This window comes from Leuciscus leuciscus (assembly GCF_965113295.1).
Source record: "Leuciscus leuciscus genome assembly, chromosome: 21".
Classification (NCBI taxonomy): Eukaryota; Metazoa; Chordata; class Actinopteri; order Cypriniformes; family Leuciscidae; genus Leuciscus; species Leuciscus leuciscus.
The window spans coordinates 3,587,674-3,601,715 of NC_138745.1; the positions used below are offsets into that span (position 1 = coordinate 3,587,674).

Genomic DNA, 14,042 nt, shown 5'->3' on the forward strand with positions numbered 1-14,042 from the left:
ACTCATGTATCACTAGCAAAAAATTTATTATATATTTTTTTAAGTTGAAATTGAATGTTGTCTATTTACATTTCAACTTACAGGCTTAATTTTTCTTGCAATATTATTCACAAACCATTTATTGATGATTTTGGGATGTTTCTTGGACTTCTTATATTTTATATTCCTGTGTCACTATCAAAATAGGTCATTAGAATTGTTACACTTCGTAGTAATATTATTTATAAACTATTCATTGATGATATAGGGGTGTTTCTTGATGTTACACTATTTTATATTCCTGTGTCACAACCAAATAAGATGATAAAATTGATGTTTGTTTTAAGCCAAATTTATATTTGTATTTCATATGGTCTAAAATATGACAAAAATAGCTTATGCCACTATTATATGCAATCAACAAAATATTAAAACGGGTTAAAATGCCTTGTGTAATTAATGTATCCAACCAGTCCATGTATTCAGTGAGCAGTTCTCCGTAATGAACGAATGGGACAGAGAAGCTCCACTTTCACACTCATGACAACACTGATTTTCAAATTCACAACTTCAATGCAGGTAGGCATGTGTGTTTTCTACTTGAATGACATAACCAACAAGAACAGAAGGACCGACGCGATGTGCAACTGCAGCCAATCACAAGCGCTCCAAGTCTTTGAACAAAGACAAGCGGACGCGCCAGCCAATCAGATTTCAAAGTTCTGAAACGTCGGCGGGGCTTTAACGGAAATGACACGCGCGCTAGCCAATCAAAGCCACGGGCTACAAGCCATCTGCCAATCAGCGTTCAGTATCGCAAGGATTGCGTCGCCCACGGTGCTCAGTTGAATTCCATTGCCGTCCATTAAAACAGCCGACTTGGAAAATACAATATCAAAGTGTGCTCAGTTTTAGCACAAGCTTGCGCGCGTTATTATCGTCAGGAATGACATATTTATGCAGCGAGGGTATTGAGAAACGCTCCACGCATGTATAAGGTACGCATCTTCGACCCCGCATTGCCTGGCAAAACGGAACAATTGGTGGATAATTCTCCTCGTGACTTCATTTCATCGCTGAAATACAGAGGAACTCGAATGTGTTTTCTGTCATGAGTCCGGCCGGGTGCTCCCATGTGAACGGGTTCAAAGTGGACAACTGGAAGCAGAATCTGCGGGTCATATACCAGTGCTTTGTGTGGAGCGGCTCTGCCGAAACCAGGAAACGCAAGGTAAATAAAATCCACCAGAACCCAGTGGTGCATTGCATCGGCCCATCCTTCCCGATGCCAAGTCGCATTGCCCCCTCAAACACAATTCGTGATTTATTTTCACCAAGAGATATGAATCCACGTTTATCCCTATGTGGATGCATTGGCTGGCCTGCGCAGACTCCTTATGCATTGCTTTCATGGGGCTGGACGTGGGGATCAAGAGATGCTATTCAGCTGCCAGTGTTTTTTACTTGCTTTAAGCGAGTTTAATTGCCATTTTGACCATACACGACCTAATTTCTTCGTTGTTTGATGCTTACCAGGCCTTTAAAATCATTGATTGCCCAATGCACGAATAGAGGTTTCAGTTTCACAGTTATCACGGAATTTGTCCGTTGTGTGTCATCATTCAGGACAAACAAGTTATGTTCACTGCCTCCATTTTTAATAATTCCATTATTTTAGCAACAATTCGTGAACCTTTTTAAAACGGATCATTTCCATGAATCGTTTGAACCGGTTCGAATGCTTCGTTTAACAACCGCACTGAATCGGTTCGCCGCCTTGTTTGAACCGAGAACCGTTAATTATTCAAAAATATAACTGAACTAAATGACGTTTTTAAAGAGTCAAGTCTTCTTCAACTAACCGAACATTACATTTAAATAAAAACCCTTAATAGTAAATCAACATATTTTGATTGATTGAACTGATTATTAACAATAAACTTAAAAGGTAGACCTACTGTGACGTGAGCTACTACTAGGCGTTAAATGATTGTATATGCGTTTGTTAAAGCCGCTAGCCAACATTCTTACAACTTATTTTGTAAATAATAATTTTTAACCGAGGATTTCTCGTGAATAACTACATTACCCATGATTCTGCGTACACTCTCCACCAATCAGAGAATGGAAACAAAAAAATTGCAGCAAAATAACTCCTGCCCACTCCCATGATGCACTGCAAAAGACATATTTCAAAATATATGTCAAAATATACCGTTTTTATATACATAATGTGTTTAAACAATAGTCCAATGTGTGGTTTCTTCCCTCATTAAAGTTCACTGTCTGGTGCCTTTGTCTTTCTGTGCTGTTTTCCTTCAAATCATATTTGTAATGTTTTGATTAATCTCGTAGCTGGTTGGCTTATTTCATGGCCTTTTTAAAATCCCTATCTCAAAATAAATGGATGAAAATCCTACTGGAACTAAGGCAGCTGAACCGGTTAGGAACCATGTGACGGTGCACATTTTGTTATTTTGAATCGCTTCATTAAATAAGTGTTCGAACGAACCAATTCGCAGAAATGAGTCAGACTTCCATCGCTTTTTCGATGGCGTCAAAGCGTGTGGCATCAAATGACAGTTTAATAACTAACTATCCTAACTCTACCCATCTCCCTCTGGAAAACAAAAGGATTATCCTGAAATATGCATCATGATTCATGCAAATCAAATGTCACCCTCGATATACACGTCTCTGCTCTGAAAGAGATGCCAGTCTCACAGGCTTGCCAGATTGATATGTCACACATGATAACACATATTGATGATAATCATTTTATGGGCGAATCTTTAGGGTGAGTGCCGTCATGTTGCCTCAAGTTACATCTGGTTCACTCAGGATTGCATGACTCATCATCATCACAATTGAGGTCAAGTCAACTGAGTTTTATGTTTTCTTATTGCATTATTGCAAATTATTCAAAGGTGATGTTTTTTTGTGCATTATTAATAAACCCCCCCCCCCCCCAATAATTCTTATCTATAAACCAGCCACATGATCGTTTCCCTGTATGCATTAACTTCCAAATTCAGTGAGTAAATGTCACTGTTTTAATATACCGTATGCATTGAATGACAAGCTTTCTGTGAGGTATTAATGCATATAGTAGAGAGAGTTTTAGAAGCATAATCATGATTGTTCCATATGGCACTCTTTGAAAGTCTATAATCTCCATATCTCATGGAAAACTGTAATTTGGTTTGTATTGCAGCACATCTGACGTATTAGACACACCCGCTATTCTCAGCCTTATTATACAGTTTATTTAAAGGGACTGTTCACCCGAAAATGAAAATTCTGTCTCCAATTGCTCACCGAACCCATAAGACTTGCGTTAAGATACAAATGAAGATATTTTTAATGAAGTCTGTCCCTCCATTGAAACCCAACACTTCAAAGCATTCATAAAATAAATCCATATGAACCGAGCAAGTACGGTTGAGCTTTTGTTAGGGATGCACGAAATATCGGCCACCGTATCGGTATCGGGCGATATATGGTAATTTTTTATGTCATCGTTATCGGCCCGAAAAGAAAATTTGGCTGATATATTAAAGCTAATAAATAATGTATTATCTCCTTCAGCTGAGACACTTCAGATGCCACTGTTCAACATGATGGTTTTGAATTGCTTGAAATATGATTGGAATTGCATAAAAAAAAAGGAAAATACAGGATATAAGCTACATAAAATTATAATGAGAACATTATAATTGTGTGTTTGGGACATTGGGATTTAATGGTGAGACTTTTGGTTTTGTAATCAGGCTCTCAAAAATTATATAAAAATTTGGATTTAGATTTATCGGCCAATATATCGGTTATCGGCTTTCAAATGTAAAGAGTTTTATCGGTATCGGCCAAAATGTTCATATCCTTCCGTTTACCATATTTGCGTGCTCGGGTGTACGTTCGTGGATCAGTGTTTACATGTGAATAAAAGCCTAAATTAAATGTTCATCAAGCCATCGTGACTCTTCAGACGACACGCTCGGTTCATCAAGCGATCTCTCTCTTTATGAACGTTTTGAAGCGTTTTGAAGTTTTGGGTTTCAATGGTAGGGACAGAAATCTCTCAGATTTCAATAAAAATATCAATAACACTTTACAATAAGGTTCATTGTTTAACTACCTTAGTTAACATGAACTGAGAATGAACGAATGATAATTAATCTTAGTTAATATTAATTTGAACGAATGATAATTAATCTTAGTTAATATTAATTTAAACATCTACTAAAGTTATTAAAATCAAAGGTTGCATTTCTTAACATTACTTAAAGGGATATTTCACCGCTGGAAAGATGAATGTGTATTTAAATTGGGTCATTTATGTAGTAGAAATGTGAATTTTTTTTTTAGAAGTTGGTGCCTTCTAGATTGAGAAAAGCCAGAAAATGTGTTTTTGGCTCATGTGGATGAAAGACTACAACTCCCAGAATGCACTTGCTTCACTGCCCTACGAGGACACTCCCAGGCCATATCTCCCGGTTACAGAGGGCAGTATCGGGAGAAATGATACAGCTAGGCTACTAGTCGACCCGAAACTGAAAGATGGCATTTTATCGTGAGATCCCCCTGTCGGCGGGTTGAAGACATGCGGGACGAGCTCCTCCTATTGGCTGGAGTCTCTCGCCTCTGGACACAAGAGCCTCTGATGACACTAAATGACGATTTTTGCGTCAGAGGTTTTTTTTTCCAGACACACAATACAGAAATCTCTGGTCTCAGGGGGACATGAGGGAGGGAAGCACGGTCATGCGAAAATACTACCGGGTTTCTACTGATACAAAGCTTAATGCTAATCGGTGAAGTATCTCTTTAATGCACTGTGAGCTAACATGAACAAACAATGAACAGCTGTATTTTTATTAACTAACATTAACAAAGATGAATAAATACTGTAACAAATGTAGTGCTTATTGTTCGTTCATGTTAGTTAATACATTAATGTTAACTAATGAACCTTCTTGTAAAGTGTTACTGAATATCTTCTTTTTGAAGATGAAAGAAAGTCTTACAGGTTTGCAAATTGCAACGACACAAGGTCGAGTAATTGATGACATAATTTCCATTTTTAGGTGAACTTACCCTTTAATGCAGCGTTTAGACATGGGCGAAATGCTGAATTTACCCTTCTTGGGTCACAATTGACAGATTAATCATAAGTTGTCAGAAACCAGATCGCATCGGGTGGGGAAAGGGACCAGCTCGCCTCTCATCTGTCAGGTTGTACGCGTGAAGGAACAGCAGGAATACGAGGAGCTTATAAAGCCCTGCTGCAGAACAACACACACTGTGTGTGTGATGAAGGCCTTTAGTGGATGTTTTTTACACCAGTGCCGAGTCTAAGCTTCAGATGGCACACCCATCCGTCTGATGCTCACAATAGGCCTGGGGTTTTTGTTCACGAGTGATTCATTTGGATTTGCCCCCAATAGTTGAGGCCAGTTCACACCAAGGATGATAACTGTAAAGATAAACAATAAAGATATAGTTCTAAAAATCATTCTCAATATTATAGAACCACAGCTTTGAAATTAACTTTTTCGCTCACCTGCCAATTTGGCCACTAAATTTAAGTTACCAGCCATGCAAGACTTCTACTAGCCAAAAAAAAGAAAAGAAATAAACCAGATTAACTATGTCTCATATATATATATATATATATATATATATATATATATATATATATATATATATATATATATATATATATATATATATTAGTAGCCTACATATGTGTGCGTTTATGTATATGCATGTATATGTGTGTATGCATATATTTGCGCTGTCAAGCGATTAGGCTACATTTTTTAATCGAATTAATCATTCATTGAATTTGTCTGAGAAATTATTATAAAATTTATAAAGTTTTATTTATTATTATTCAAGCAAATTCCTGTCACCCAGCCTTCTCTTCCCTTCCTCTTTCATCCTCATCCTTTTCACCCAAAATGTGTTTTAGGTGGACAGATCAATACAGTACAAAGAACATAAAAAAATATGTAGGATGTTGGAAAATTAGTCTTTTCTGTTAACAAAATGCTTTTTAATCTTCGTTATTACTTCAATGCAACTGAACGAGCGGGTCGTTATTTGTTGCGTAGTGACGTGTGTGTTCAAGAAGGCCAGATATGAGCAGATTCTGCACAATTCGCTGTATTTAATATATCATAAAGATATCGCTAAATCTGCACATATTTGGCTTACACGAACTTCCCCAGCAAAGTGAGTAAACATAAGTAACACACCAAATTGGCTTGTGATTGGACAGCGTTATCCGCCGATAACGATAAAGCAACAGAATTTTTTTTCCACTATCAATCTTTATCATTACTCGACGCAAATTCAACTTGTGGTCTCGCGAGATCTCTGGATTTGCAGGGTACATGAGCACAGTATCGGACCGAAACCCGAGCACTGGTATCGGTATCGGTGCGTCCCTACTGGATGACATGGAGGCGCCGGCGCGATAAGAGCAGAAACGGCTTAAAATACTCGAGAAAATACTACATTTTTGGTCATATGGATCATTCGAAACTGCAAAGGGTCTAATTTTGTTTGTGTAAACTCACAATGCCAAAATGTTTGTAAGATAAAGAAAACAAACAAGATTTGCTTTTTGCCGTCTCGATCTCCGTTAACTACTTTTCGGAGCATGTCTACTTTTAAACCAATTCAAATAGAAATCAAATGTGTGCTGATTATGTAATGGTGCATTTCTCTCTATAGGCGCGTCCACTCTCGGCTACGAGTCCGCATCGTCAGCTTCATCTGTGCAGACTCGGAAAATACTAGTTCATTAATAAATAATGTCTCCTTGCCATTTTTTTTTGACACATTCACAATCATTATCATATACATTATAATCAGCTTTGAATAGGCTATATATTCCTCCCCCCAGTATATATTTTAGTCATTAAATTAATATAAATGTGCAATTAGTCGACTAATGGCTTAAATGAATGACTACTAGTTGACTAGAAGAATCTTTAGTCTGGACAGCCCTAATTTGGATATAAACTGTAGACTACATACACTTTTCTCTTGCATTACAATAATATTACAGTATAAAATTAACAACGGATTTGTACAAACATTTAAGTCGCATAAGGCAGTTTTTATAATAGTGAAGTTATAATAATAACTTTTTAATGACAATTATGTCATTAATCTCCAATGTGTTCATGTTTTTACTCGTTTGTCCTCGACGGACTGAACCGGAGAAGATGTCCACGTTAAAGAAGGCGGAGCCTCAGACGGACCAATGTTAGTTTGAAGGCGTTTCTGGAAAATTTTGCTCTTTCGAACTCTTAAAACAAACTTCGCTTTCCTGATTTTGTTCAAAATGACGTCCCACCATTTCACTTGTATCAGAGCCTTAAATGAGAGAATAATTATAGCGCATTTAATTTTTAATCATGAAAATGTTAATTAGTAAATCACATCTCATTATATTACTATGGCTAAAAATTGTTAAATTAAATGATTCCCTTTACGTTTTCAGTTCACCTTCAGTGTGCAAGCTAACAGCTTAGCATACTAGCATAGTGTTCATTTGTTTTTAAAAGAAAGGCTTTTTTAAAATGGCTTGTTGATGTCATGATAACGCGGGCAATATGATCCTGCATGACATCGGCCTACTATTGTGACCATTATCCATTACAGATTAACAAGTGCCACACATAAACAAGGCAGAATGTGATTGGTTGCTTCACTTTTTAGTCAAATGGTCTCGTCCTGTCTCATTCTTATGAAAAATATGCTGCAAAACACAAGGCCTGTCCTTCACAGCTAGAGGACTCGGCTCAGATTACCAGATTACCCGTGCGGTTTCGCTCAGGTGGGTAGGCGCCACTAAACATCACATTATTAGCTGTAGTATTTTAAGTCAGCACAATTGAGGAGTGATTGTTGTGTAGTGAGTCCGATTACATGGATTATTATGGATGCTTTCCCTCCCATGCCCTGAATCAGTAGATTCAAAGATAAGTGTGCAATTGAGTTTTTTTTTTTTGTGTTTTCCCCACCATGTGACTTACTATAAATACCAGACCTGTTATACTATGAGCGCAAGAGACGCCTCGCTTAGGTTTAGTTATATCCATGCAGTGATCATAATGATCCCTGCTGAGCTGGCTTTATGCATTTCATGTAGACAACGGTGTTTGCTTTGCTCAAACAGCAAGTGAACAGAGCACTCATTACGTATGCAGAGACGCCTGCGGGTGTGTTCATTTATTTATCATTTGTGCTTGTATTCACCTTAGCTTAGCATCACATCTTTGGCCTAGTTAATGCCTGCTATCTGCCTTTTTTTTATCTAATCACTCAAATTGCATGCATAACACATCAATCATATATATATATATATATATATATATATATATACACATATATACACATACATACACGCATGCATACACACACACATATATATACACACACACACACACACACACACACACACACACACACACACACACACACACACACACACACACACACACACACACACACACACACATACATATTAGGGCTGTCAAGCGATTGCATTTTTTTTATCTAAATATTCATACATTAAATTTGGCTGAGAAATTACCCCCAAAATATGATATAAAGTCATAATTTTTTTAAAGGAGAAAACCGTCAAATAGACATTACAAAAAGTAGCTTTAGAATATATACTTTTAGGCTTCTGAATGATGACAGAATTTAAATTTTTTGGGTGAACTATACTAAATTAATATGGAAAAATTGTGTTTTTTATTATTTTATTTTATGGTACTCTAAATAAGAAACTAAATCTGCCATTAGAGTCCTTAATTCAATTTGTTCAAACTGCTGATTCATTCAGGAATAAGGTAAATTGCGCTCTTTTATGATTGGACCATTGATTCATTGGTTCATGGTTCTCCTGGGTACCAATTTTGACCATACTTAAGTGTATATATGTATACATTTGTTATTAGCATCAGTAATTTCATATTTTCTTATTTTCAAATGGTAACTTTAATCAGTCCTCCAGTAGTTTTTGCTATGGCATAAAAATCGGTGCAGAGAACCATGAAATTGTACCAGTGTTTGCACACCAGTACTGACATTTCTGTATATCCACTTCATATATTTATATGTAATGCATACATATTACATCCCTGGTAAAATATGAACTCAGGGTCACGGACATTAAAATAAGATTGGGCCTTTGTAAAAAAAAAAAAACGTGACACAAAGTACACAACCCATCAAGATGACTTAATTTCGACCCATTAAGTTTTACTAATGAACATTTAATTCATATTGTGTTTGTCGACGTTCACAAACGCATCAATTAATAGTGGTCATTAGTCTGAGGGTGAGAATTATGGCTTTCTTTTGGAAAAAATTGCACAACCATCATCCACACAAAGTTCATCTTAGCCATCGCAGTGATTAACACAAGCCTTCACTGAAGCTTGTCCAATTATTCGCATAGTCTTAATTTACCATTAAAACTATTTTTATAGGGCGGCTGTTCCACATCTATTCTGCATGTGAAGTTATATGGGCTTCCAGCTCACCATCAATAATTAATTGGACCATGGGCCGGTTGTCATATTGATACCAGCTTCTCGTGTTTAATATATACGGTCCCGCAGCATCTGCATGTCTCTCCTGAGCCTCAACGGGAATATTTACGGATAAGGTGCGAGTCTAAAGCGCTCGACATCAGGCCTCAGAGGAGTTTTAAAGGGGCGTAGAGGATGTTTTAAATCAGAAAAGCTGAAGAAAAGGAGCAATGCGACTCAAGGAAGGGAGATAAAGGACTACAGTTTTACTGGCTCATAATTCACAGCCTTACAAATGCTTAAACACACCGCTTTTGTGACTTGAATACAAATCAAGAACGTTTGATCATTTTTATCTCAAGATACTGTTTTGTTCTCTGGGTTTTAGTGTGTGGTGGAGGAGGGCGGCTTCGTTCCAGATGCATTGAAGATTACATTCAAGGTACCACAAACTGCAGAACTTTTGTTGGACTAATAAGTGAAAAGTAGAGACTATAAACTCTTACTTCAATACATTTTCAGTAGTGTGACCGTAGCCTGCATGCAACTTTGTGGTCAAATAATCAGACACACTCTCCTAAACATTTATTTGGTTCCTTCATATTTGGCCAGTTCGTGTAAATGAACTCGTTTACAAACAAATTCAGCACCAATTATATTTCCAATTATGTACATCATATACACATATATGACCATCAGGGCTTACTTACCAGCCACAGTTGGCTAGTGGTTTTCCAAAGTTACCAGCCACTCACTTCACTGGCCACAATTTTGGCATCGATACCATGGAGAAAAACTGCCATATAGATATTTTTAATATTATCTCATAATTTGTCAGCCGATATATTAGGCTGCTGTCACTTTAAGACCTGACTTATGGTCCTATTATACTGTTTTATATATCCAATGCCTCTCTTTATGTGCACGCAGATTTTGTGCAGGAATTAGTAAGATTATGCTCAATACACGCAATTCAAGCCCTGTAACACCAACAATATTCATCCAGAGCAAATTAAACCAGTCCACCAATCAGAGCTGTTCTGTTAAAAGAACACGCTTTCTACCCGGTGTTTTACTTAATATTTGCAATCTGGCAACCATGCACACACGCTCTCTCAAGTCGTGCGGATGAGCTCGTTTATATTAATCCATTTGAGATTTCTGCTGAAATGAAGGTGTGGTTCAGTCAGTCGGTGTTCTGTCACGACTCACGAGCCACTTGCGCTGTTTTCTGCGACTAAATCTGCGATCGAATCTTCTCGGAGATGAACTGTAATAAATCTAAACATAAACATCTCTTGACTATATTAGCGTTTGTGGTTTACGACTATATTAGCTTGATTTGTGTTTATAGGTGAAAGTGCAATAATTCTAATGAAATGTGAAAATAAATTTCTGTTGATTTATAACTTTGTGCAAAATAATCGGGATTAGCAATTTAACCATCGTTTTTATTGACTAAAACTAGACTTGCTCAAACATTTAGTTGACTAAAATTTGACTAAACAAAAACAGGATAAGGTTGACCAAATATGATGATAACTAGGTATGCGTGATATATCGGCCACCATATCGGTATCGGCCGATATATGTTAATTTTTAATGTTATCGTTATCGGCCCGATAAGAACATTTCACTGATATATTAAAGCTGATAAATATTGTATTATTTCCTTGGGCTGAGACACTTCAGATGCACACTGTTCAACATGATGGTTTTGCTTGAAATATGAATGAATCACTTCAAAAAGGAAAATCCAGTTCAGTGCGACATGTGCAGCGCAAGTCCGTCATATCGGCTACATAAAATTATGAGAACATCATTATAATGGTGTGCTTGGGATATGATGAGACTTTTGTTTTTGTAATCAGGCTCTCAAAAAATATAAAACATTTTTGATTTAGATTTATCGGCCAATATATCGGTTATCAAATATAAAGGGTTATCGGTATCGGCCACAATTTTTATATCGGTTCATCCCTAATGCTAACTAAAAAGCACACATTTGACACAGGACTAAGACTAAATAAAAAAATAGCTGACAAAATTAACTGTATCAATTAAACACCATATTAGACAGGCGGTCATCATGTTTTGTCTCATGTTACTTGAATCACTGTAAAGAAACTAGAGTTTCACTATTTCTCTGCTACAGATCTTAATGAGTCTTTTAATTGCAGAAAAGGGATAGACTCCGGGATTAAGTGTAATAACGTTTCACACAGTGAGCGTCCTTCCCATTCAGAAGCAGTCCTTCAGCAGAATGGGACTCTGGGTAATTGACAACAAGGCCTCTCCACTAATTGTGTTGTGGTGTGTTGCCTTCAGCTTCTTAGCATCAGTCTTACACTCCCTTTGCGTTCGCTCACATGCGCTCTGTTTCTCTCAGCTGATCTGGTTTATTTGGCCTCGAGCGGGCTCATCACAGTCGAGGCGTTCTCGTACCTCATCTGCATGTGTTTGAACCGTCATCCATCCTTTATCATCAGCGCTTCACTCTCTGTGTCTCTTCTTTGTTTCTCCTCTTTCATGTCTCTTGCCTCCCTTGATTCTCCTCATCACCCACACGCCTCCTACTACACTTGTGATCTTGGAAACACGGCAGCCACGCATTGATTGGATGTTCGGTTGCCGCAGAAACTGCGATAGCCGATGTGATTGGCGGTTCGAAAACCGGTTATAGTCACTGTCGTCATTGATCCTTATGAATGGTTTATCTCCATAGACATAAAAGAAAAATGTGTCCATATAAAGAGAGAAAAAAATATATATATAAAAAAATAAAAAAAATTCTCTTTTTTAAAGTTTTTATTAATTTTTCTCTTTATTTTTTAGTTTATTTATTTTTCTCTTTATTTTTTATTTTTTATTTATTTAAAATATTTTATTTATTTATATTTATTTTTGTCTATTTATTTGCATTTATTTATTTAATTATAAATATATAAACCTAATAAATATTTTACATTTTATTTTAAATGGTTGGTAAAATAAAGACTATTTATGTGGTGAACGTAATAATTGTAAAATATAATTATAGATTTTATGATAATATTTCAGATGGCACTACCATAACAATCAGGCCCAAACAATTATTAAAATATTCTAAAAAACTTTTGTAAAATATTAAAACTAATCACCATAATTGATACAATTTTTTTTTTACTTTTGGCACAATATAGACACATTTTTACCCTATAAAGAAGTCCAGCACACCCTATATACTCTATAAAACACATACATTTTATTTCACTTGGACTGCTTTTTCAATATAGGGATGCACCAAAAATTTTTTTTTAAGCATCCTAATTCAAAATGCATTAACTGCATAACTTTTTACCTCAAACAAAGCATTTCACAACAATCAGAGTGGCCAAAGACACACACACACACACACACACACACACACTCTCTCTCTCTATAGTGCATGGAGGACCAATGAAAAAATCCTTCCCGCTGTCCTCGAGGATGTTGATTCGCTGTGAGCTGCCAGAATGACTGAAAGGCACATGCGTTACGAGGGATGACAGTGCTGGTTTGTTGCTGGTTATACTGGTTCCGGCATCATCGTCTGGTTTCCGTGGCTAACCGGAGCCCTTCTCTCTGGTCTGATGTCATCTACTTACCTGTTCATATGGATTTAATTTTCGTTTTGATTTGATTCATCTAAAGAACCGTCTCATGTGAGTCATTTGTTCGTGAATCAGACTGAGTTGGTTGCATTGTATGTTTCACAGAACAACAACGATTGAAACCATCAAACATGCCATATTATTATATTAATTTACATTTAATCATTTAGCAGTTTTTATCCAAAGCGACTCACAAATGAAGAGAGCAAATAATTGAATACTTAAAAATAAAAATACTTATAATTTATTATATTAATATTAATTGTGATGAAGTTTGTTTTAGCGGGACAGACTGCTTATTATACATCTGCAGAAATTAATGTATACAGGCATAGAATAAGAGATTGATCTTGGAATTTTGAGAATAATTGTTTAAATGAAGATCGTGATTGATTGTCAAATCAAATTTTATTAATTAATAATTCCAATTATTTTATTTATTTGCTTATTTTAATTAATTTATTTTATTTTAAAAAATGAAATTGATTTTATATTTCGTTTTTATTTTATATATTTATTTTTATGCATCCCTATTTTTTTATTTAATATTTCATTTATTAATTTTTTTCCCCCCAAAAAATCTATCTCTCCTATTTTTATATTTTATTTTATTCGTGTTTTTATTTTATCTTCGCGGGTGACTGCAGGCAATTGTTTGGTGCTTCGTTGCCGTGCCATTTTAGGGGTTTTATTTTACAAATGTGTGCCAGCAAAGCAAAGATATTCTCCACGCGTCGCGTAGCCTGCAGTGGATCTTGTAGGACGAAGCTGATCCTTCAAAAGCTTGTTCTTCAGCCTCACATCCACATCTCAGATGAGGTCCGGATCAATGCATGATCTAATTCAACATTACAACAGGAGGAGAGAGAGAGAGAGA

The 14,042-nt window shown here is 36.3% G+C and overlaps 1 protein-coding gene across 5 annotated transcripts in view; it reads left to right on the plus strand.

Moving 5' to 3' along the window:
• The first annotated feature begins 793 nt into the window (after positions 1-793).
• The window catches only part of usp22 (ubiquitin specific peptidase 22), a 50,359-nt gene continuing 37,110 nt past the window's right edge, over positions 794-14,042 (plus strand). For 3 of the 5 annotated variants that reach the window (XR_014201134.1, XM_082152137.1, XM_082152138.1), the window contains exons 1-2: positions 794-1,210; positions 9,922-9,975. Coding sequence is in view for 4 of the 5 variants with exons in the window: in XM_082152137.1 (XP_082008263.1) it covers positions 1,091-1,210; positions 9,922-9,975 (174 nt within the window). In the remaining variant the exon portion in view is untranslated. The remainder of the gene's footprint in view (positions 1,211-9,921; positions 9,976-14,042) is intronic. The other 2 variants (XM_082152139.1, XM_082152140.1) reach the window with 2 other exon arrangements.